This window comes from Camelina sativa, chromosome 9, assembly GCF_000633955.1.
Source record: "Camelina sativa cultivar DH55 chromosome 9, Cs, whole genome shotgun sequence".
Classification (NCBI taxonomy): Eukaryota; Viridiplantae; Streptophyta; class Magnoliopsida; order Brassicales; family Brassicaceae; genus Camelina; species Camelina sativa.
Genome location: NC_025693.1, coordinates 28,285,552 through 28,308,609, shown reverse-complemented (window position 1 = coordinate 28,308,609; position 23,058 = coordinate 28,285,552). Strand labels below are relative to the sequence as shown.

Here is a 23,058-nt window from a genome sequence, read left to right as displayed (position 1 = left end):
GTAGAATAAATTCTGTAGACATGCATGAAGAAACAAAACATGTATACCTACTGTGATTTCATCACTGACTGTTATTACTGTGTGGTAGAAGACGGATAGAGACATTTATTACTCTTCACCAAACCCTTTCCTCTCTGTCTATAAATGTGTCCAATTCTATCTTTTTCTCCACCCCAAAAATTAACCCAACACAATACTATACTCCACAATGGCTTTCCACTTCCGGCAGCGTTGCTTTTCCTCAGCTCTTCTTGCGGTGGTTATTCAACTACTTCATGGTGCCTCCGGCCAACTAGTTGTGGTTGAGGAACCTATTTCTGCTCCTCCGCCTCCATTGGTCGACCTAAACGGCGGTGATGGCATTGTGCCGGCGCTGTTTATCTTCGGTGACTCTCTTATAGACAATGGGAATAACAATAACATCCCTTCCTTTGCCAAAGCCAATTATTTTCCTTACGGCATCGATTTCAATGGCGGTCCGACCGGTCGGTTCTGCAATGGTTTAACCATGGTTGACGGGATTGGTACGTTTATTTTGAAAATCTTCTTTCTCTTCAAAACATGTTTTCTATCCTCCTTCAAAATGGGGAAAAAAATGAATACAGTTTAGATGAGGCTGATACATGAAGTGTTATAAATGATGCATGCATGCACTGATAATATAGCTCAACTATTGGGGCTGCCATTGATTCCTGCGTACTCGGAAGCTACCGGAGATCAAGTACTTCGCGGTGTCAACTACGCTTCTGCAGCCGCCGGAATTCTTCCTGACACCGGGGGAAACTTTGTAAGTTGAACTTTGTAAAAATATTCGTAACTTGCATATTTCCTTGCCAAAAAAGGTTGCATGTTACACATACTCTTTGTTTTAGGAAATGTATGTTTACCCGAATAGTATAGATCCACTTGTAAGTTGTATATCTCTAATATGATTAACCAACCAATATTTGTATTAGATGTAAGTACTTACATGATATTGATGTTTATCTAAATTTCTGTTATGATCTTACCAAAAAAAAACGTAAATCTCAAATTTATTTCTTTGTGTGTTTTAATAACTTGAAGGGCGGCTTACTAACAATCACGTAGCTTGTATTTGAAACTGGTTATTGAAGGACAACGAAAGTTAAATCATTAATGAAATGGTTTTTCATATTTTGATTATAAACTTTTAAATTATTGATTTTTATTTAATTTCAAAGAATGTTAAATCATCGATTAGAAAAAGAAAAAAAAAAGACAAAAAATAATCAATCAAACCAAATATTTACTTTCAGTGGTGGTCAGGTCACATCACATGAGCATCTCTGTTCATGATTTACATATAGTTCCCAAGAAAAATGGTTGTTGCATGCAGCGGCTGAATGCGAGGATTAATTACGTAACGTTGATTAGTTTGATGATTTGGTGGTCAGGTGGGGCGCATACCTTTCGACCAGCAGATTCATAACTTCGAGACAACGTTAGATCAGATAGCGGGAAAGTCCGGTGGTGCAGTGGCCGTTGCGGATTCGGTGGCTCGAAGCTTGTTCTTCATTGGAATGGGAAGCAACGACTATCTCAACAATTACTTGATGCCTAATTTCCCTACCCGTAGCCAATTCAACTCCCAACAATTCGGCGATCTCTTGGTTCAGCAATACACCAACCAACTCACCGTAATACATCAAAAACACCTCTCTTACTAAGAAATAAGCTATAACATGTAATAAAATTTGTTGTTTTTGTTTTGGTAATGCAGAGACTGTATAATCTCGGTGGTAGGAAATTTGTAGTTGCCGGACTTGGAAGAATGGGATGCATTCCAAGCATTCTAGCTCAAGGAACCGACGGTAAATGCTCCGAAGAAGTGAACCAACTTGTTCTTCCTTTCAACACAAACGTCAAAACAATGATCTCTAATCTCAACCAGAATCTCCCGGATGCTAAATTCATTTACCTCGATATCGCTCAAATGCTTGAAGACATTGTTGCTAACCAAGCAGCTTATGGTAATTAACAAACTCTACACTAGCTAAACCCACTCTAACTAATATCGATAGCTAATCTAATGGTGTGTTGTCGTTGTATATACAGGGTTTACTACTATGGACAAAGGATGTTGTGGGATAGGAAAAAACAGAGGACAAATCACTTGTCTTCCCTTTGAAACGCCTTGTGCTAACAGAGATCAGTATGTGTTTTGGGACGCTTTTCATCCTACGGAGAAAGTTAATCTCATAATGGCAAAGAAAGCGTTTGCTGGTGACCGCACTGTTGCGTACCCCATCAACATTCAGGAACTGGCTAGTCTCAATTAGTAGAGGCCATCCATTATAAAGACTATCCACAAGAAATATGAAGTCTTTGTAACTTTTTTTCTTGCAAGGTTTTGAGTCAAATCTGTTTTTCCTTTTTAAGACGTTTTGAAAACATTTACTATGTCACTAAACGGTCCAAAACAATCTACTGTANTTTTTTTTTTTTTTTTTTTTTAATAATATATACTATTAATTATGAAAATTATATATAAAAAAATAACCATAATAACAGCTGTAAATGCTCACACTAATCTCTGAAGCCTATGGAGCTCAGGATATGTAATTGTATTTTACCGGCGGATTAAAGTTAAGGACAGAATGTACCGCCGGAGACACCATAGTCCCGGTGACTAGGCACCGTGAAATGGCGGAGCCGTCCCTCTTGCTCTGTCAAGTAATCTCTACAGAGAAACGCCATTGAGAACTCATCCTCCACTTTCCTATCCACATCGTGCAAAAACACATCCGTCGTCTCTCCTTCATCCTTCCTTCTCCTCGCGATCAATCCCGCCGTGTAAATCGCCGTCATCCGCCCCGGAGCTTCTTCATGAAACCCTGTAGGAGCATCCACCATGATTAAATCCCACTCTGTTTCGTAAACAACATCAGGTAAGCCTTTCAACGCAAGGTCGCACGCGGAAACCCTAGGATCCATCGACACGCTGTGGCACTCTTCTTTATCTCTCGCCGCCGCCATCAGAGCATCCGCGTCACTTACCTTGGTATTGTACCGGACGTGGTACGATTCCAGAGAAGGGAACTTCTCAGCGATTTGACGGATCCACGACTCGTTTTCTTCTAAGAAAATGGTTCTTCCTCCGTAATTTAACGTCGACCACATCAAGCTGTCGTAACCAAGACCAAACACGAGGAAGTTGCACGGCGATTTCTTCTCTAAGACCTGTTGCAATTTTTTATAATTTTTTTTGGTGTCATTACAATTCACACTATCTTATAACACGGCAACAACACTATAGTACTAAAGATTATTATTACGGTAGCAACATTATTACAAGTGATTAATTAGACAATTGAGTTCTTGATTTGGAATAATTAACAATTGAAATTGCATGTAAGTTTAGTGTTTTGTTACCTTCTTGGTGACGGAGATTTCGGAGTGAGTTTGCTGGGGAGTGACATTGGAGGCGGCGTAGTGGATCAGAGCGTCGGCAAGCGAAGGAGGGATCTTGTTACAACTTGCGGATTTTTGGCTATGTGATTTAGTTCCGGTGGAGGAATTGGAGATCCGGAGAGTGTTGTTGTCATGAGGCTGAACTGAAGAAGACGGTGAGAAACTGGTTCTGGTGATGATGAAGAGAGTGAGTAAGACGAGAGATGCGAAGCTAGAGAGTATGTGTTTCAGGGTAATTGAGAATGGGAGATTAGTGGTCATTGTGAGAATGCAGAGAGATTGTGTTCAAGAGGGAGAGAGACGTTACGGTTTTTACTGCAGCTGAAGGGGGGGTTTCTTGTGTACTTAAGGGGACAAAGAGACAAAAGATTTTAATTTTTTTTCTTTTTCTTTTGAGCATTGTCCATGTGTGTTGGTTTGATTGTTGTTGTGTCCTACATTGATTCGTCGATACTAGCAATAATAGTATCGTAATTAAATTGAGGCGTCGGTGTCATCATCACCTGATAGGACCAAGTTTAAAATAGTTAAAGCGTTTTAGAGTAATATAACAGTTACGAACTACAATACTACTACTTTTTTCACTCCATTACAAATTACAAGTCAAATTATGTTTTCAATAAAATTTCAGTTTTTAATTGTAAAACACTATTTATAGGAAACTCCGTTGATGTTTTTTAGGGTAATTACTCTTGTACAATTTTAATGACAACTTTATCTCTACGAGTAATTAAGGCACAAGTCTCTAGTGACTTAAATAATGACACTACAAGCAAGACAACAATATATGGGTTTGAGTCGAGAGGTCTGATGGGCTCCGTCTGATTTGGTAGCTTTGAGTTGATTGCACTACAAGCAAGATCGAAATATTAAGGAATGCATGGAGCTTCTGTATTTGTCTCAATACGAATACGTTTCTGTTCTTAGGGATACCATTGACTGCGTCTCCGATCCTTAACAAGTTTGGCTGTATGTATAGCCTATGGCCAAATTGTTTTTTTTTAACAATGGCAAAAACATACATTTCAGGTATTTTATTTGATGTGCTTCTCTGTTTTACATGTACATCTCTGTTTTGCTACTTTTTTTGGGGTTGGTCGATATCGACGATATGTATAAAAAACAAACACAACACCAGGAAGACGGAAAAGCTAATCTCATTATTCAGATGTTTTATTACAATCCAAAATCAAAAACTTTTGATACAGCCGTTTAGGCTTTTTTACTTGCTATAGAAATTCTATAGACTTTTTAAAAAAAATATGCTAAAAAAACCAAAAACCCAAGTTCAGAGCCTGAGGTTGACCACATAATGTGTATGGTATTCCATTTTTTTTTTTTTTTGGTGATTTTACATGACGGCTTAGAGAGAACATCATCCGTCACAGCCTCAGGCCAAAAGCGCCGTAGAGCCTTCACAACAATTCGGAAGGCAGTTCTTGATGTAATGGTTATAAAAAAAAAAAAAGAAACGAGAAGCCAAAAATAATCAAATATCTAACTATATTTGTTTCCCCAAAACTAAGACTGCTACTTTAAAGTTTAAAAAAGGTAAAAGACTTTTTGTAAGTTTGTTGTAATGGTCATTGGCAGGGCTTTATTTTCAAAAGCCTATGAGAAGAGCTTGTAGGTTCTTGCTGAAAGGATAATGTGTCTCATTCCTCCAATGGGTGCAAGAATTGCTATCGAGATTCCAACGACTATTGATAGCTGTTGTTAGTCAAACAAACGGATTAGCTTGGGTTAATTAGCTTGTAACTGAGAGACACTTGTTGAATCAAGAAAGAAAGACTAACCCAAGAGCAAAACCAATGGAAACTAAATCTTTTTGGTCGCTTCATGATCAACCATATAATGCAAGGCAACTGAAAAATTAAAAGAGGGTACTCATTAATCCATCTTTATAATCTAATGTTTGTAAAAGAACTAGATATGTTTGTCTATGGTGACTTACGAAGTATGAGGTTGATGAGAAGACGAGGCCACCGAAGAACCCTAAAAGACCTCCGAAAAAGGGGATACAAACTGCTACCAGACAAATCAATGCTGCACAAACCAAGAAATCTCAGTTTCCATTTCTCCAGGTTAACAAAAAAAGTAAAAAAAAAGAAGCTAAATAAGTACTAACCAACATATGTACTACGTGCCACTAGACGCAGCATTGCTGAAGGAGTGAATTTCAGTGTCTTCACAAGATACGACTCTATGGTGTCAAACACGGTCATAGCAAAAACCTGTCAAGATGATCATTGTACTCAAAGTTGGAGAAACTTTTTTCTTAAGGGAACAAAAGATATATTAAAAAAAAAAAAACTTAGACCTGATAACTTCCAATGACATGGATAAAAACCATGAAATTAGCAGCAGCTATAAGCCAAACTGGTCTCTCTAAGGAAATGAGAACATCATCCTCAACATGAACACCAAAAGCCCAATAACCGGAGACAGCCACAAAGAGGTAACAAATAATGACGATTACGTAAGCCACGACAACTCCTTTCCACATTGGTTTCTTGGAAGGGACTTCAGGTGTTGAAGGAATAGTGGCTTGTATCTCAAGCACCACACTGTGTCCAGCAAACGCAAACGCTATGGTTCCAATGCCGTTAAATGCATCAAAGACCATTGAGGTCACCGTGTCTCCTCTGACTCCGTAACTTGACGGACGGTGTTCCGTTCCTTTAACTATTGACGCTACGGACGCTATCATTGAGTAACTGCAACAACAACAAAAAAAAATCAAGTTTCCTCTTAGATATAGATCACAAAACAAAACGTAAATCTTTGGTCTTGTTTTAGGTTGGGTTTGGTGACAATACAGGAAAGACATGAGGGCGGCGAGGAGAGACACGATCTTGATCGAGTTGAAATCAGGAGATTGAGAGAGCACAAGTTGGAGGGCGGCGAATCCTAAGATGTAATAAGTCTGACGGATATGTTCGAGATTAGGAAAGAGAAGCTCGACAAATTTCTTAAGCGATTTGCCTCCGGTCACGTTGTAGACTATGTCGGAAGCGATCTGCACCAGAAGCTGTTGTGGCAAGACGATCCAGTAACCTAGTCTTGGCCCGAAAGCTTCTTGGCCTAGCTCGGGGTAACGGTCTAACCGTTTCCCGGGGACTGCTTCGTGCAAATTCACCATTTGCCACAACGAGTAGAATGTTATAGCCCATGACATTATTATCGCAATAATTCCAGGTGCCCTGTTACATAATCAAATGCTAATTATCGTCAGTTACTACTTTATCTTATGAAGAAGAACAAAACATTTTCAAAACAAACAAAAAAAATTTACCATCCAAGTTGTGACATGGCGAAAGGGAGACCAAGAACTCCAGCGCCGACCATGGCCGTGACATTGTGGAAGGCGGAGTAATACCATTTGGCTTCTCTAGACGCTGTGACTGGTAACCAATCGTTGTAATCCATTTCCCTGTTATTTTTGTCCGTTGATTTTCCTTTGTTCTCCTCATCAACCTGATCAAGATTTTTGTGTCATGGTAAATATAGGAAATTAGGAACGTAAATGTTGAATGAATAAGCACTAAAAGCGATTAACGTTACATTTTGTTTTTCACAGGAAAATGTAACAAAAGTGAGGAAATGAAAAATCTGATAAAAAATGTTAGAGCCTCATTGATGAAACTACATTATTCATGTGATATAAACTTAGTGAAAAGACAAATCGGACCAAAACTCCACACTCTTGCCATAAGAAAAAGAAAAAAAAGAGAGTTACAGACAAAACATACTTACCGGTGGAGGAGGTACGTCGTATGTCATTCTTGTCTTGTGTTTTCTTTAATATTTATCCACAAAAATAAAATAAAAAATAAGATACAAGAAAATGTATTTATTTTTTGTTACAATATGTATAGAAAAGAAAACAAAAAAAGAAGGAAAAAAAAAGAAGAGAGAAGAGTAATTTTCTGGTTTAATGAGGATTACAAAAAGTGATGTGTGTTTGTTTATATAGAGAAGTTAAGTAATTTGATTACTTGGATCCTAGGAAAGTGAGGATGCTCTTTTGAACGAGTCTGCGGTTAATCCAACAACTTAAAAAAGTCACTCACAAATCCAACGACTCTGGTCTCTTCCTAATTTATTTTTCTTTCAGTTCTTTTCTTCTTTACCCTCATTTCTAGCCTTACTCGTCCCGATGTTCCAGCTTTCCCACATTTCTATAAGACCTTTCTTTTGTTTATGACAATTTTCAAAAATAAGGTCCACAAATAAATTGTATAATAATTTTAAAATGAGAAATATTCATAAAAATACACAGGTTAATATGGAAATCTTGGGACTGAGCCAGTTAGTATCATAGTAGAAGATTTTTTTTTCTTTTTGGCACTTGGGAAGACTTCACTTGCAAATACATGTTTGTTGCTTGACTCAACTCAATAATGACCATTGGGTATGTACAAAAAGGAAGTTTGACATTATAGTGTGGTCACTCTTGTTGGTCTAAGAAACAAAGGGACTATACATTGCATCAATCCCTGGCTTCATGCACAGAAGAGGCAGAACAAAAACGCTTATGAGTTCCATGGCTTGATGATCAACCTCAAAACATGTGCTATGTATTGTTGTTTAAAATTTCTTCATTTGTTCCTTTCTCTTTTAGCTACCGAGCATCTCTTCCTGTGTATCTCTGCTGCTGTTGTCCTGTTGTTAAACCTTGGTTTTTCCTTGATGCAGACTTTTCAACACGAGCTTTGCGGACAGCTTGTTGTATCTGCCTCTCATGTTCTTTGAGCAAATCTTCAAGATTTCCACCAGGAGGCATCAATGGTCCTGAGTAATGGATTCTGTTTTTCCTTGGTGCGTTTCCCTGACACCCAAAACAACTCAACAGTTACATACCAAAAGGTTAAGGTACACTAAATAAGTAAATAAGGGAGAGAAACGAAACTTACTGTTGAGTAATCTCTGTTGGAATCTCTTCTATAAGAATCACCAGACAAGTCTCCTGTTTGAGATATTCTAGACTTGAGCTCTGCATTAGTTTGCCTTTTCATGCTCCCACCTCTGTTCCATTCTTTACCAGCCATTGTTGGGTGAACCATTGAAGAAGCATGAGCTTTACCATTCTGTTGAATCCCTCTTCTTGGTGGTTCAATCCTAAACCCGGTTCCACCTTCCTCATCTGTTTTAAACTTATGGCTTATGCATGTGACTTTGGACTGCCCTGCTGCCATAAACTCAGGTGTCTGTGCAGTTTTAAGATCCTTTGGCCGTCCTCTCGTCACTGTTTCTCCCCCTCTTCTCTTGCTATCCTCTGCCCTTAGCCTGCAACCAAGAAATATTCATAAGAAACCCCTCAAGAAATGAACCAGTGAATGAAGATGTAATGTAGCTTTTTTACCTTCTTGCTTCTTCATTACGAAGCTTAGCATCAAGTTCCTTGCTTGGTGGGTATCTAGGTAAGTTTGATGGATTAGCAGGGAGTGGCTCTGTAGTAAAGAACTGCAGAGAAGAAAGTTCAAAACTGGTCATGGAAAAGTTTGTAAACTTGTTTAAGAAACATGTATTTCTGGTTAGTATCAATATATTATTACTTCACTCCTCAAGGTAGAAGCAGCTGATCCACGTTTCTCAGGTTCTATAGCCAGTAGCTTATTGATAAGCATCAGAGCTGATGTAGGGAAATGCTTAAAGGTTTCAGCAAGAACAGCCTTGTAAGGATGACTTGGTTTAAAGCTTGTTGCTAATGGTAGTGTTGCTCTTCTCCAGTAATCTTCCGAGGGTGAACCACAGAGCTTAAAGATCTTGTGCATCTGCTCCACCTGAGAAGCAAAAAAAAGGACAATGATCTCAGCAAGCTGTGTTTCTAAGAATCAGAATCTGAATCAGAGAGTTGTCTTACTTCTGTGCGTCCTGGCATAATAGGCTTTCCAGCGAAGAGCTCAGTGAGAATGCAACCAGCACTCCACAGGTCTATGGCTGGTCCATACTCAGTGGCACCAAGCAAAAGCTCAGGTGCTCTGTACCATAAAGTTACAACACGACTAGTCAGCTGCAAATCTCGATCACCGCGGTAAAAATTGGCCAATCCGAAATCACCAATCTTCAAGACACCTTCGTTATTGATCAAAAGATTCGATCCTTTAATATCACGGTGAAGAATACCTCGTCTGTGGCAATGTTCAAGTCCACGGAACAGTTGTTGCATATAGCACTTGATCTGCAATAACAAAGCAAGACACTCTCTTCTCACTTCAAATTTTTCCAAACTTTTAAAGTCTGTAATAAGAAAACAGAATATGTAATAATAATACCTGAGGTTCAGAGAATTTGATTCCAGGAGTTGCGGCTAGACCTGCGAGATCATGTTCCATGTACTCAAAGACAAGATAAAGACTACCTGAGAGTCTAGACGTAACTAAACCTTCAAGCTTCATAACATTGGGATGGTCAAGTTTACGAAGAATAAGAATCTCCCTGGCCATAAACCGGACACTCTCTGGATCCATGTTCACAAACCTAACCTTCTTCATCGCCACAATCTTCCCCGTTTCCAAGTCTCTAGCTTTGTACACGCTGCTGTAAGTCCCTTGTCCAATCTATAACCAATACACAAACAACATAAGTTGTTATTTCAAATGATCACAAGTCACAAAACGAAAGAAAACAGAGAAAGATCAAACTAACTTTGTCCAACTTCTCAAAAGACTCTGCGCAACGAGGAACCCATCCTTTAATGGCTTCACCGGCAACAGAAGCCAACCAAGAGGGCCATTCTACGCCGGTGAGTTCCGTTTTATTGCTGGCCACACGACCCGGCTGCTGATGTATCGGCTGCGCAACGGGTATAGCTGTAACGACTCTTCTGGTCGGGTTTCTGGTCGGAGCACCAACAACAACCATCGGTTTGGTGCTGTTTCGATCAGATGATGACGTGGAGGGACGACGCGCCACAGGGTAACCATTAGCAACAATGGTGATGGAAGCTGCGGAAGTCGTACGTGTGAAGGAACCTTCCTTTTTCGATGAAGACGAAGACGATGACGGTGGAGGATGAGGTATGAGTTGAAGGATTGATTTGCTCGAATCTAATAGGTTTTTATCGGTAACGGCGGCGCTAGGGGAACGTGCGGTGGCGCAAATACAACCCATTACAAAAACAAAACGGACCACTCTCAAACTCCTACTTAATGGGGAAAAATATGTTTTTGCCGATTTGCTTTTATGTATCTTATCTATCTTTCTACTCTGGTCTGGTTGATATGGTCGGCGACCAGAAAAAAAAAAGTTTCGTTTTTTGTTGTTGCTGCTGTTGTTGTCTCTCTCACGTTTTTGTGAGTTTGTTGTTGTCATAGAGAAAACTGGAACGTGCGTACCACTTAATGTTTATGACTCCCTTATTTTTTTCTAGAATCTAGATTCAAATGATGAGGAGGAGCCGATAATGGAATAGGTCAACGACCTTTCACTGTCTGATATTTTTTTATTTTCTTTCTCTTTTTCTCTTTCCGGTCATAATTGGGTCTCAATTATTTCCATAAACTGGGCCTATTCTTGATTGTACGTAAGGCCCGACAACCTTAACTTTGGTGTCGAACATGATACGAGTACGAGAATTTCATAATCATTATTTTGTCGTGATTTGTTGTTCTAATGTAATACTAATATAAGATGTTTTAGAGAATTATTTCGTTTCACAATATAGGATGTTTTCAATTTTCTATGCAGCTTTTAGATGAGTTTAATACTTTCTATTATGCAGTCTTGCTTATAATTGGTTGAACTTTTTTTAAAGTGGTAGTTTCTTAAAACATCTTATATTTTGATAGATGTTGTTAGTTAAACAAACGGAGGGAGTATATATAAGAGTTCTTTTGTGTAATAATCAAAACAGAACAATCAACTCAAACTCGTATATGAAACACCAAAACAAGATTTCTATACCGGTTGAGCTATTTGGGTTTATAACTAACATCATAAGAAAATAAGCCTGAGATATATGAGAGCTCACTTGGGGGAAAAAGAATCAGAAGTGTAACAGAAAATAATAAAACTTTTAACAAATCCTAACCCTAACCGCACCCTGTATTAATTGCTAAAAACGTACGTGCTCAAACGTGATCGTCTTCCAAATAATCGTACACGGAGATGCTAAGTTCGTGCTCGTCTTCCATGTTCTCCGTCGACGATCTATCTTCATATGAGCCACCACTACCAGACACAGCACCGTCGTTGTTTAGGTTGAATCCGGCGTCCACGGCCATGCCAGCGTCGGAAGCAGCTTTTTGGATGGATTTAGGAGATGTGGTGGAAGCGAGGGAGGTTGGGAGCAAGTGAGGGAAGTTAAAAGATTCGTCGTCGAGGGTAGATGGTCGGTGCAAGCAGTAAAAAGCAACGTCGTGGGCTACGGCAGCGCCTTCGGCCGTCGAGAAAGAGCCTAACCAGAGACGTTGGCGGGTTCCCGGAACACGAATCTCCGATACCCATTTTCCCCATTTCCGACGACGGATACCTTTATATGTGCTCTGATAAGTTTCTCCGGCGTCTCTTGATAAATCCATTTTTTTTTTTGGCTGGATGTGAAGTTGATATTATATGATCATGAGAGGAAGTGTTGTATATAAATACGTTACAGAAAGAAGTGGTCTAGAGTTGGATGGGGATATAAAATCGTATGAAATGTATAATAACTTTAAATTGGGTTATGGAGAAAAAAAAAACTAATAATATATGGTCAAAGTATGACCAGGTGAATATGTGATATGGCCATGTGGCTCGCACTGGTTGACGTTTTCTATTATAGTTTTCATTTTTGGGGTCTTTGGAGGCTTCTAGTCATGTTTTCAAGTTTCACAAGTTGTTGAGGTTTACATCAACTAAATACCCCATTTGGATAAATAAATGAATTTTCAACGTATATTAAAAGCGGTGGGTAATATGGATTAGACATTAATTATGAGATGATTGGTGGTGAGTTAGTTGCGGATCTAAAATTGTAAAATGTAAACTAAAAACTACACGTACGTATTGGTGCAAAATTCATAATATAGTAGTTCTATATACCTTGGTAGACCAATGACCAACGATGTGCAGTGTGGATGGATGAATTATCAACTTTTAAATTGCTGCTAATCAGAATCATGCTTTTATATTTGAGATATACAGTGTGATATCAAAAATTAAAATAGATATATTCGTGGTAAACAAAACTAGATGGAGCCTGTAATGAGATGAGAGTCATCGATGACCTATATCAATAAAATACACACACACACACAAGTTTCATCACGACATCACGTGCTGAAACTTGAAAAAGAAAACATGAGACTTGCCTCTTTCTCTCTCTTCATTTTTTTTGGGGTTGATTTGTGTTACAATCACATCAGGCGTGACGTCACCAAATAGTCTTAAACGGGTGCTCTGTTCTTGGCCTTCTTAGTTTGACTAGAAGACAGAAAAGATTTATTTTGTCCTTGTCTCGCTTTCCACACCGAAAACGGATTTGTAGTCTCTTAAGTTAATTTGTTAAATGGTACACAACCTATAACTAAGATTCCCGCAGCACACGGAATCACTCACCTTTGGATTGGACAGGAGCAACCCAATTTGAATGCAATGAACGTAACTCTCTCCTTCACTATCTTATCTATTTATTTATCTACATAAGAGATATTCCTTTCTTCTTTTACTACACAAAACATTATTCCTAAATCTTGCTACAAAGGTGACAGATCGATCATATTTGAGTTGAATATATCTTGCTTGAAAATTATAATATTATTACTCACGGGGAAGAAAGAATCTCGTATAAGAGGTAAACACACAAACAAAGACAGAGCATAAGCCATCTCTATATAGTATATACTAAGACATGGTGGGATGTCTACAGAAGTATTTTTTTTTTTGATTATCGGCAAATTGCACCAAACGAGGCAAGCAAAACCAGACCAACGATGTAATAATATTCTCTACTTGAAAGCATCTGAAGCAGAGTAAAGGAAGTCCAAGAACCCTGTCCCCTTCAATAGACCTTTACCTGTCAATAGCTCAAAATCTAACAGCAGCAAGAATCCTATCACTGCCGCCTTCCCGTTTATTATTTCGTTCTTCACCGTGAAACCAAATCCTTGTGAACCCTCATCCACCACCATTCTCACCTGTGAATCACAAAATTCATCATCATATCACTTTTTCACCCAAGATGAAACATGTTTACATTCGACAATCTATCATTTTTTTTTTACCTCGTCTACATTGACATTTGTTGCTGTAAGCCCAGGCTGAGCTTTTCCACTGAAGACAATCTCTGCAGCTGCCTCTGCTTTCCCACTGTTTCTAATGCTGATGTAGATGTTATCTTCATCGTATTTGACAGGGTATACAAACAGTTTCCTCAGTGCAGGTGTCAAGACTCTTAGAACCGGGTTCTTTGGGTACCATTCTCGGATCTCTCCAGTTCTAAGATCAAATGTACTTTCCGTTGCTGGGCACACAATGCAACCATCCTGTTGTAATTGCCAAATTAGAGTTCACTTACCGTTAGAGAAACCATGACCCTGATACTACATTATAGCAACAGATGAAAACCATAACCAAAAATATAGAGAACATGTGAATCCTAGAATGTGATGTGCAAACCAATTTGTGTTGATCAATTTGGTCCATATGAACTCAACCTAGCCATGTGTAGATTATTAAGGAGCTAAAGATGTATATCTCATAAACTTCGTTTCCTAAAGCTATCACACTAACTAACTCAGTCAAGCATTTTCACAAACACCTTTTATGCTAAAAATTCCATTTCAGAAACTTCAAATTATAAAAAGCGAAAAGACGAAGAGACCTGAGTGAGCCTAGCGTTGAGAAGTCCTTCGCTATAAGCTCCTTCAGCAGGAGAACGATTCTCAATCGCAAACACATCGTTCTTATACCAAAGCAACAAAATCGTCTCATCGTCTTGAATAACAACTCGTCGTTCACCTTTAGGAAGCGCTGATAACGGCACAACCGGAACCCAATTCCTTCCAGGTGAGGAAACAGACGAAGAAGAAGAAGAAGAAGATGATGATACCTCCGTCGCCTCGCATCTGATGTTTCCAACACAACTCCTCTGCTTCGAATTCTGATCCAATCGGTAGGTTAAAGCTAATCGGCGGCTACGGCGGAGGTAAAGCGGCAGCGTTCTGGGTCCGCGGATTGAAGATGGAGGAGGACGAGAAGGTGTGAAGGAGTAATTACGGGGGAGAGATGAAGATGCGGTGGTCGCCATGGACGAAGAGTGAGAGAAGAGAATGGAGGGAAATGCATTTGACCACACAAAAGGAGAGAGAGACTAAGTGGATAACGAAAGGAAGAGAGAAGGATGATGCGTAGCCACACTTTTTTTATATGGGCTTCTATTTTGCCAACACGCCCTCACTTCTTCAGATTTTTTTTTTTTGGAAACTAGCGTTAATGGGCTTTTTCAAATAAGGCCCAACACGATTAGCCCGAAAGGAAGTTAGCTGTAGAGTCTTCTTCTTCTACGGAGTCTCGTTGCGTTTTTGGCGCGTCTTCTTTTGCTTTTGCTTTGTCTGTTTAAATCTCTTCTGTCTCTCTTACCTCTGTTCTCGGTCATTCTCAAATCATATCTTCGATTCTGCTATGGATAGATACTCTGAGGTGTAAGTGTGTATATGGTATGATCTGCGCACCATGTGTTCGATGTTATGCCTCAGTGAAGTTTTCTCACCTTGTAGTCTAATTCTTCTGCTTTGATTTCAGGAAGAGGAGGAACTGGTTCATTGATCCAAATAGCTATTCTAGTGCTTGAATATGCGGCACTGCGCATGATGTTGTTACACTTACACAGATGCAGATTCTTTTGAAATCTGTTGAACATTTGGCCAGTCGCGGTCATTTGCACGATGCTTTCAAAACCTTTTCTCTTCTTCGTCGTCAATCTTATTCGTATGCAGTTTCAGATGACATCGTTCTGAACTCCGCGGCTTCTCTTTTATCCGCTTGCGTTGATGTTCGTGCATTTGTGCCAGGGCTGCAAGTTCACGCTCACTGTATTACATCGGGTGTTGAATACCACTCTGCTTTGGTTCCAAAGCTGGTTGCTTTTTACTCTGCTTTTAATCTCCACAGTGAAGCTCAGTCCATTACTGAGAACTCACACATTTTGCATCCTTTGCCTTGGAATGTACTCATCTCTATGCCAAAAACAAGCTATTTGAGGAGGCTGTTGCTGCTTACAAGAGAATGGTGAGCAAAGGAATTAGACCCGATGCCTTCACTTATCCATCTGTTCTCAAGGCCTGTGGTGAAACATTAGATTTTGCTTCTGGAAAGGTTGTTCATGAATCCATTGAGGTTAGCTCTTATAACTGTAGCTTGTATGTATGCAATGCATTGATTTCTATGTATAAAAGATTTGGAAATGTGGGTATTGCTCGGAGGTTGTTTGATAGAATGTCTGAAAGGGATGCTGTGACTTGGAATGCAGTAATAAGCTGTTACGCGTCGGAAGGTATGTGGAGTGAAGCGTTTGAGCTTTTCGATGAAATGTGGTTTTCAGGTGTAGAAGTTAGTGTCATAACTTGGAATATTATTTCTGGAGGTTGTTTGCATAGAGGAAACTATGTAGGAGCGTTGGGTTTGGTCTCTAGGATGAGTCATTTTCCAACGAGCTTAGATCCTGTGGCTGTGATTATTGGTTTAAAGGCTTGCTCACTCCTAGGAGCAATACGACAGGGGAAAGAGATTCACGGTTTTGCAATTCGCAGTTTTTATGATGGGGTTGATAATGTTCGAAACACATTGATCACAATGTACTCGAGATGCGATGAACTTAGGCATGCCTTTATAGTGTTCCAACAGATTGAAGAAAATAGTTTGTGTACGTGGAACTCTATCATTTCTGGTTATGCGCAAGTGAACAGATCAGAAGAAGCCTCTCATCTGCTGAGGGAGATGATGCTTGCTGGCTTTCAGCCGAATTCTGTTACACTTGCTAGCATTCTCCCTCTTTGTGCTCGGATTGCAAACCTGCAACATGGGAAAGAGTTTCATTGCTACATCCTAAGGCGCAAGTGCTTCAAGGACTATACAATGCTTTGGAACTCCCTTGTCGATGTTTATGCAAAATCGGGAAAAATCGTAGCTGCAAAGCGAGTTTCTAACTTTATGAGCGAAAGAGACGAAGTAACATACACGTCCTTGATAGATGGATACGGAATTCAGGGTGAAGGTAGAGTTGCATTGGCCCTGTTCGAGGAGATGATCAGATCCGGTATCAAACCTGACCATGTAACCATGGTTGCAGTTCTATCGGCCTGCAGTCATTCCAAGTTAGTCCATGAAGGCCATAAGCTGTTTATGAAGATGGAGTTTGACTATGGTATACGCCCTTGTCTTCAACACTTTTCTTGTATGGTTGATCTCTATGGCAGAGCAGGTCTTCTGGTGGATGCCAGAGACGTAATTCACAGAATGCCATACGAGCCGTCCGGTGCCACATGGGCTACTCTACTGACTGCTTGTCATATCCATGGGAACACAGAGATTGGTAAATGGGCGGCAGAAAAACTCCTAGAGATGAAGCCAGAGAACCCGGGATACTATGTGTTGATTGCAAATATGTATGCAGCTGCTGGTTCTTGGAGCAAGCTTTCTGAAGTGAGGACTATCATGAGGGACTTGGGTGTGAAAAAAGATCCTGGTTGTGCCTGGATCCATACAGATTCTGGGTTTTCATTGTTTTCAGTGGGGGACACATCAAGCCCTCAAGCATATGATACTTATCGTCTGTTGGATGGACTGAATCAGCTGATGAAAGACACTGCTGGTTATGCCATTAGTGACGAGCAAATTTCAGATGAAGAACTTCTTCAAGAAATAGGATGAAGGTGACCTTCGTGGAACTTATATAACCTATTATATCTGATCTCAGGATGATCAACTGGTGATATATCTAGTTAATAGCACATATTCTATATACATGACGAGTTTTGGTCGGAGTGGAATACGAATGGTACTAGCATATACATTAACACAAATTGGACAATGGTGGGGATTGCTGCTGCAGTGACTTTCCTGTATACCACAAGGAAAACTTATATTTCGGTGGGGGACACATCAAGCCCTCAAGCATGTGATACTTATAGTCTGTTAGATGGACTAAATCAGCTGATGAAAGACACTGCTGGTTATGCCATTAGTGACGAGCAAATTTCAGAATCAGCAGATGAAGAACTTCTTCAAGAAATAGGATGAAGGTGACCCTCCGGATCACATCTTCTTTTTTGTCTGATCTGAGGATGATTAACTGAAGAGTTATTTAGTTAATAGCACATATTCTATATACATGAAGAGTTTTGGTTGGAGTGGAATACGAATGGTTCTAACATATACATAAGCACAAATTAGACAATTGTGGGGATTGCTGCCGCTGTGTTTCTATATACCACAAGTAAAACTTATATTTCTGAGCTCATTCGCTTCACCAAGCACAAGCTTTATAATTACATCAGAATTGGTCAGCCAGTTGAGGAAATTTCTGAAGAAGCCAGGTAACTCCCTTTATAGCAGCCTGAATACAAATGCAAAAAAGATGTCAAATCTGCATAACCTCTACAATTTCAAACACGTTCAACACAATTGAAATTACCAGAACTGATTCTCCAGGTTTGATTGCAGGCTCGACACAGTCCCTTCCATATCTGCAGACAAAAACGGAGAAGAAAATGTGTCACCCATCGAGACATATTGGCACTACTGTCAAGTCAACTGTAGTCGTAGCAGCAGCAAAGTTGTGTAGAGAAGAAGAGTTTGCTTACACAATCTGTCTCTTGCCATCAATAACTTCTAGCCGGTAAAAGCTGCAACCTTTGCTAAATGGGAAATTCTTTCCCTTCCACTCTGTAATGGTTTAAATCATAAAGAGGTCTGTTTTTTTTTGAGGGTAAAATTGCCTTAAATTAGACGTTAGGTCTGTTTAGAGAGTTTAGAAACTAACCTAAATGCCATGAAACTCCAACAGCTGATGAGTCCTCTGTTGAGATGTCATCTATCACGAATTGCAGATCTGTACTTGTTGATTCAATGAATTTTCCGAAGAAATCAAGAATTGCCTGCCATGGTTTCATCAAGATCAGGCTCTGAGGACAAAAAAAGATAGATTGGTTTATAGGAGTTTCACCTTCCGGCCAACGAAGGGAGAAGAGAAGACAAGATCCTCATAGACGCAGTTTTGAGCGATGAGGTCTGTGACAGAGGATAAATCATGGACGTTAATGGCAGCGTAGAAGCTGGAGACGACTTCTGAGGCTGATGTCGGAGCTGTTTCGGGAACAACGTCGTTAGCTGTCGCCGGCGACACAGCTCTTGCAGCTGGACAAAAGGATGCAGACAATCGAGGAGACCTTGAATGAATAGTAAGGATTGTTTTTGGCTTGACGAGTGTAGCTCCGAGGAAGAAGGAAGGAGGAAGATCGTTGAGAGAGACGAGTGAGCAGGAAGGACAGGTTAAAGAAGAGATCAAAGAAGCAGTGAAGCTCATCTTCGTTGTTTCTTGATATGATATGTCTTCGTTTTTTTGTGGCTCATTTCGGTTTGTGATTAAGAAAAAGCAAAAGAGTTCAATTTTGGAATTTGTGGCCAGCAATTTTAATTAGTTCGTCGCATGATTATCAAGTGAAAAGTGCAATTGTGCAAATACAACAATTGATTTTTATTTATTTATTTATTTATTTCTCACCTTCTCTCATTTCTTCTTCTAACACTTCATCTAATTTGCTTTGTAACCATTTTATAAATATTGATTTTGGTTTAAATTTATTCTAAAGAGTTCTCATAGAAAGAAGAAAATTTCTAGCTTTATTAGCTCATGCTCTTACTTTCCGATGCCTACTGGTATCTCTCTTGTTTTGTTTCTTTTGGTTTTGAAAATTTCCTTCAGTTGTTTGTTTGTAACTGTATACTTTGTTTTTCTTTGACACTCCTATCAATCTAATCTTTCTAGTGTTAAAAAAAAAGAAAGAAGAAAATAGTAATGTTATGGATATTATCACTATATATATAGTAATCTTATTTATGGAGTATATAACAATTTGAATTCAACTCTATAAAAATTATTATAGAGAAGCAGTAAATGATAATCATCAATTCAAGTTTTTTTCTTGGTGGAATCATCAATTCAATCTTCTTGTAAAAATTGATACTCCCTCTGTTTATTTTTACTTGTCGTTCTGGACTTAATTTTTTGTTTCACATTACTTGTCGTTTTGTATTTACGATGCAACTTTATGAATCAAATTTTCAGTTTTACCTCTAACTTTTAGCTTATTAATTATTTGTATCAAATGAACTAGTGTATTAATGAAGGGTAAAACAGAAATTTTAAATGTTTTCTTAATATGTATGAAATCACCTAGAACGACAAGTAATATAAAACAAAGGGAGTAATAAATAGTAATTATAATATCAAAAAATTTATAATTTATCGAAAATAACAGAAACTAGATAAAACGTTTGATTGGCTTCTCATTTTTTTTTAATCATACATTTTTCTATTCCAAATGGTACTTATATATTTCGTTGTCAAATCCACATGAAAAGAAGCAATAGCAAACATTTTACAATATTTTGTGTTTCTTTCCAGAATTTGTTTTCAAACAATTTTGTGGAAACCTCTTCAGCAGTCAGACAACTCCCTTTATAGCAGCCTGAATACAAATGTAAAATGTTAGAAGCTTAGTGCATCTAGACACCTTCCACTCAAATCAGTCGTAATTAAAATAGTAGGCTCATGTAAAAACGAGTAAGACTATTTTTACTTGGCAATATAAAGTATATGGACCTTATGGTAATAGCAGCAAAGTTGTATAGAAGAGACTCAAGAGAGTGTGCTCACTACACTAGTCACTACACAATCTGTTTCTTGCCGTTGATAACTTCTAACCGGTAAAAGCTGCAACTTTTACTACATAATCTCTTCCTCTCTGTATTTTTTTCCTGTTAAGACTTGTTATTAGACTTCTCATTTGAATCAAAACGAGTCTTTTTTTTCTATTCAATCGGTACAAATAGTAACTCCTTCCAATACTAATTTTCGAACAATTTTGTTATTACAATATCATAGATTATAAAGTGATAACACATTAACAATAAAACAAAATAAAGAAGAAAATTAATCATTCAAATATTCATTAACATTGAGCAATCATAGAGACATAAACACATAAATTAAGTTCCAATAAAACCAAAAATGAAAAGGAGTTCAACAAAACAAAAAAACACAGATTTAAAAATTGCAAAGAAAGTTAACAACCAGAACAATCCCTCCCTCATAATCATGCGTAAACATCTTTGTTTCTCCTGTTAATCAGATCAAGCATGGTTGTAAACACATGGAAAATGATGGCTGGGTATGTTTTCAGTTAGAAACATTGGAACCTATTGCTTACCGACGCACAACTCTAACAATCTCAGTTTACCACTTTTCTAATTTTTTTTCCAGCTCGTAAATGTTGCAGTGATAGTTGATCCCTCAGTTAGGCGAATAATAGCTAGTGAAACTGATCAAGTATATGCATCGTCTGCTTCTCGCGACAACACTAGCACAGAGACTAGGCCCTTCAAGGAAAGGGGGGAAATATGCTTAAATGACACACTTGAAAAACAGAATGGTACATTGTCTACTGTTGCTTGTCTGAATCCCTGGCAATGGACTTTACAGCCGCATGACACTGAAAATTGTAGCCAGTGGCATCCTCTTAGGCATGCTTCCATGGTTGCCATTGAATCTTCTTCTGCCAGAGATAGACATCTGTTTCCCAATTCATCCGAGATTTTTGGTCAGGATCATGTTCATCCCTCAAATATGGATTCTCCAGCTAAAAAGCAGAAAACAAGCAGTCAGAGTCCACACGTAAGTTCATTCCAACCAAGATTCTTTAGTCTCCTCCACGTGCTTTGACTAGTACAGCATTCTCTCTTACACTTTTGAGTTACCTACCGATAGGTCCAAATTGACAGCAGAGAAGAAACTCTTAGAGATCCTTCAATGGAAAGGCCGTACCTCTGCACTGGTTATGACATTTTCCTCCTGTTGGAGCCTTGTACAATGTGAGTTTCTACATACATTACCCTTCTAACATCCTCAAGTAAGTGAATCTAATAAAGTGCGTGATATGTTCCCAAAGGTGTGCTATGGCGCTTGTGCATCAAAGAATAAAGCGGATTTTCTATGCTATTCCAAACCCTACGGCAGGCGGTCTCGGGAGTGTTCATAGACTTCAAGGAGAAAAGAGTTTGAACCATCATTATGCAGTGTTTAGAGTTTTGCTGCCTGATGACGCCTTGTTGTAGTCTAGTGGTAATTGTATTACACATGTTCTGAGTAAGAAAGCTGATCCTTTATTCTTGTTCTATCCAAGAATCCGAATTCTTATTGAGTTTTTATGTAAACTATCAATGTAAGTCAATATATAACAAAAACCAAGAATAAGAATAACTCTCTTTTTATTGCTTTAGAAAAATAACTCAAAAACTAAAGCTTTCTCTCTCAAATCTCTTAGGTTCTGCAACACCCTGCATCCCCTTTATATATAAAACTCATAACACATATTTCCTAATCTAAATAGGAAACTTAACTTATTAGATAACTCCTAGAACACAAATATGTATATTTAGCTTTTCTCCTAAATATACTTTTCTTGATCTTCAAGCTACTTCAAGCTTAATCCAACATTCTCCNAGCCGCATGACACTGAAAATTGTAGCCTGTGGCATCCTCTTAGGCATGCTTCCATGGTTGCCATTGAATCTTCTTCTGCCAGAGATAGACATCTGTTTCCCAATTCATCCGAGATTTTTGGTCAGGATCATGTTCAGCCTTCAAATATGGATTCTCCGGCTAAAAAGCAGAAAACAAGCAGTCAGAGTCCAGACGTAAGTTCATTCCAACCAAGATTCTTTAGTCTCCTCCACGTGCTTTGACTAGTACAGCATTCTCTCTTACACTTTTGAGTTACCGATAGGTAGGTCCAAATTGACAGCGGAGAAGAGACTCTTAGAGATCCTTCAATGGAAAGGCCATACCTCTGCACTGGTTATGACATTTTCCTCCTGTTGGAGCCTTGTACAATGTGAGTTTCTACATACATTACCCTTCTAACATCCTCAAGTAAGTGAATCTAATAAAGTGCGTGATATGTTCCCAAAGGTGTGCTATGGCGCTTGTGCATCAAAGAATAAAGCGGATTTTCTATGCTATTCCAAACCCTACGGCAGGCGGTCTCGGGAGTGTTCATAGACTTCAAGGAGAAAAGAGTTTGAACCATCATTATGCAGTGTTTAGAGTTTTGCTGCCTGATGACGCCTTGTTGTAGTCTAGTGGTAATTGTATTACACATGTTCTGAGTAAGAAAGCTGATCCTTTATTCTTGTTCTATCCAAGAATCCGAATTCTTATTGAGTTTTTATGTAAACTATCAATGTAAGTCAATATATAACAAAAACCAAGAATAAGAATAACTCTCTTTTTATTGCTTTAGAAAAATAACTCAAAAACTAAAGCTTTCTCTCTCAAATCTCTTAGGTTCTGCAACACCCTGCATCCCCTTTATATATAAAACTCATAACACATATTTCCTAATCTAAATAGGAAACTTAACT

At 38.7% G+C, this 23,058-nt stretch overlaps 8 protein-coding genes and 1 pseudogene across 8 annotated transcripts; 3 read left to right on the top strand and 6 right to left on the bottom strand.

Annotated features, from left to right (window-relative positions):
• Positions 160-2,466, top strand: LOC104712731 (GDSL esterase/lipase At1g71691-like). The gene is made up of 5 exons (XM_010429690.2): positions 160-524; positions 666-787; positions 1,416-1,658; positions 1,742-1,991; positions 2,077-2,466. Exons 1-5 carry the CDS (start codon positions 209-211, stop codon positions 2,298-2,300), a joined length of 1,155 nt encoding a protein of 384 aa, XP_010427992.1. The 5' UTR covers positions 160-208; the 3' UTR covers positions 2,301-2,466.
• On the bottom strand, positions 2,525-3,758 carry LOC104712730 (glucuronoxylan 4-O-methyltransferase 3-like). Its single transcript, XM_010429689.2, has 2 exons — positions 3,394-3,758; positions 2,525-3,201 (listed from the first exon to the last, which is right to left on the bottom strand). Exons 1-2 carry the CDS (start codon positions 3,691-3,693, stop codon positions 2,608-2,610), a joined length of 894 nt encoding a protein of 297 aa, XP_010427991.1. The 5' UTR covers positions 3,694-3,758; the 3' UTR covers positions 2,525-2,607.
• LOC104712729 (lysine histidine transporter-like 5) lies at positions 4,582-7,289 on the bottom strand. The gene is made up of 8 exons (XM_010429687.1): positions 7,189-7,289; positions 6,728-6,909; positions 6,252-6,635; positions 5,753-6,149; positions 5,561-5,666; positions 5,387-5,478; positions 5,229-5,297; positions 4,582-5,142 (listed from the first exon to the last, which is right to left on the bottom strand). The coding sequence occupies exons 1-8, from the start codon at positions 7,213-7,215 to the stop codon at positions 5,044-5,046; spliced, it is 1,356 nt and encodes a 451-aa protein (XP_010427989.1). The 5' UTR covers positions 7,216-7,289; the 3' UTR covers positions 4,582-5,043.
• LOC104712728 (probable serine/threonine-protein kinase At1g54610) lies at positions 7,775-10,762 on the bottom strand. The gene is made up of 7 exons (XM_010429685.1): positions 10,084-10,762; positions 9,711-9,995; positions 9,299-9,616; positions 8,991-9,218; positions 8,798-8,898; positions 8,349-8,721; positions 7,775-8,263 (listed from the first exon to the last, which is right to left on the bottom strand). The coding sequence occupies exons 1-7, from the start codon at positions 10,747-10,749 to the stop codon at positions 8,057-8,059; spliced, it is 2,178 nt and encodes a 725-aa protein (XP_010427987.1). The 5' UTR covers positions 10,750-10,762; the 3' UTR covers positions 7,775-8,056.
• Positions 11,328-12,019, bottom strand: LOC104712727 (ethylene-responsive transcription factor ERF020-like). The gene has a single exon (XM_010429684.2). The coding sequence runs from the start codon at positions 11,955-11,957 to the stop codon at positions 11,508-11,510; it is 450 nt and encodes a 149-aa protein (XP_010427986.1). The 5' UTR covers positions 11,958-12,019; the 3' UTR covers positions 11,328-11,507.
• Positions 13,153-14,720, bottom strand: LOC104712726. The gene is made up of 3 exons (XM_010429683.1): positions 14,240-14,720; positions 13,641-13,901; positions 13,153-13,553 (listed from the first exon to the last, which is right to left on the bottom strand). Exons 1-3 carry the CDS (start codon positions 14,663-14,665, stop codon positions 13,365-13,367), a joined length of 876 nt encoding a protein of 291 aa, XP_010427985.1. The 5' UTR covers positions 14,666-14,720; the 3' UTR covers positions 13,153-13,364.
• LOC104712723 lies at positions 14,959-17,600 on the top strand (annotated as a pseudogene).
• On the bottom strand, positions 17,704-19,038 carry LOC104712724. The gene is made up of 5 exons (XM_010429682.2): positions 18,581-19,038; positions 18,398-18,512; positions 18,219-18,300; positions 18,050-18,101; positions 17,704-17,971 (listed from the first exon to the last, which is right to left on the bottom strand). Exons 1-5 carry the CDS (start codon positions 18,938-18,940, stop codon positions 17,909-17,911), a joined length of 672 nt encoding a protein of 223 aa, XP_010427984.1. The 5' UTR covers positions 18,941-19,038; the 3' UTR covers positions 17,704-17,908.
• Positions 20,790-22,772, top strand: LOC104715809. Its single transcript, XM_010433182.1, has 7 exons — positions 20,790-20,807; positions 20,900-21,310; positions 21,404-21,507; positions 21,585-21,746; positions 22,110-22,332; positions 22,426-22,529; positions 22,607-22,772. Exons 1-7 carry the CDS (start codon positions 20,790-20,792, stop codon positions 22,770-22,772), a joined length of 1,188 nt encoding a protein of 395 aa, XP_010431484.1.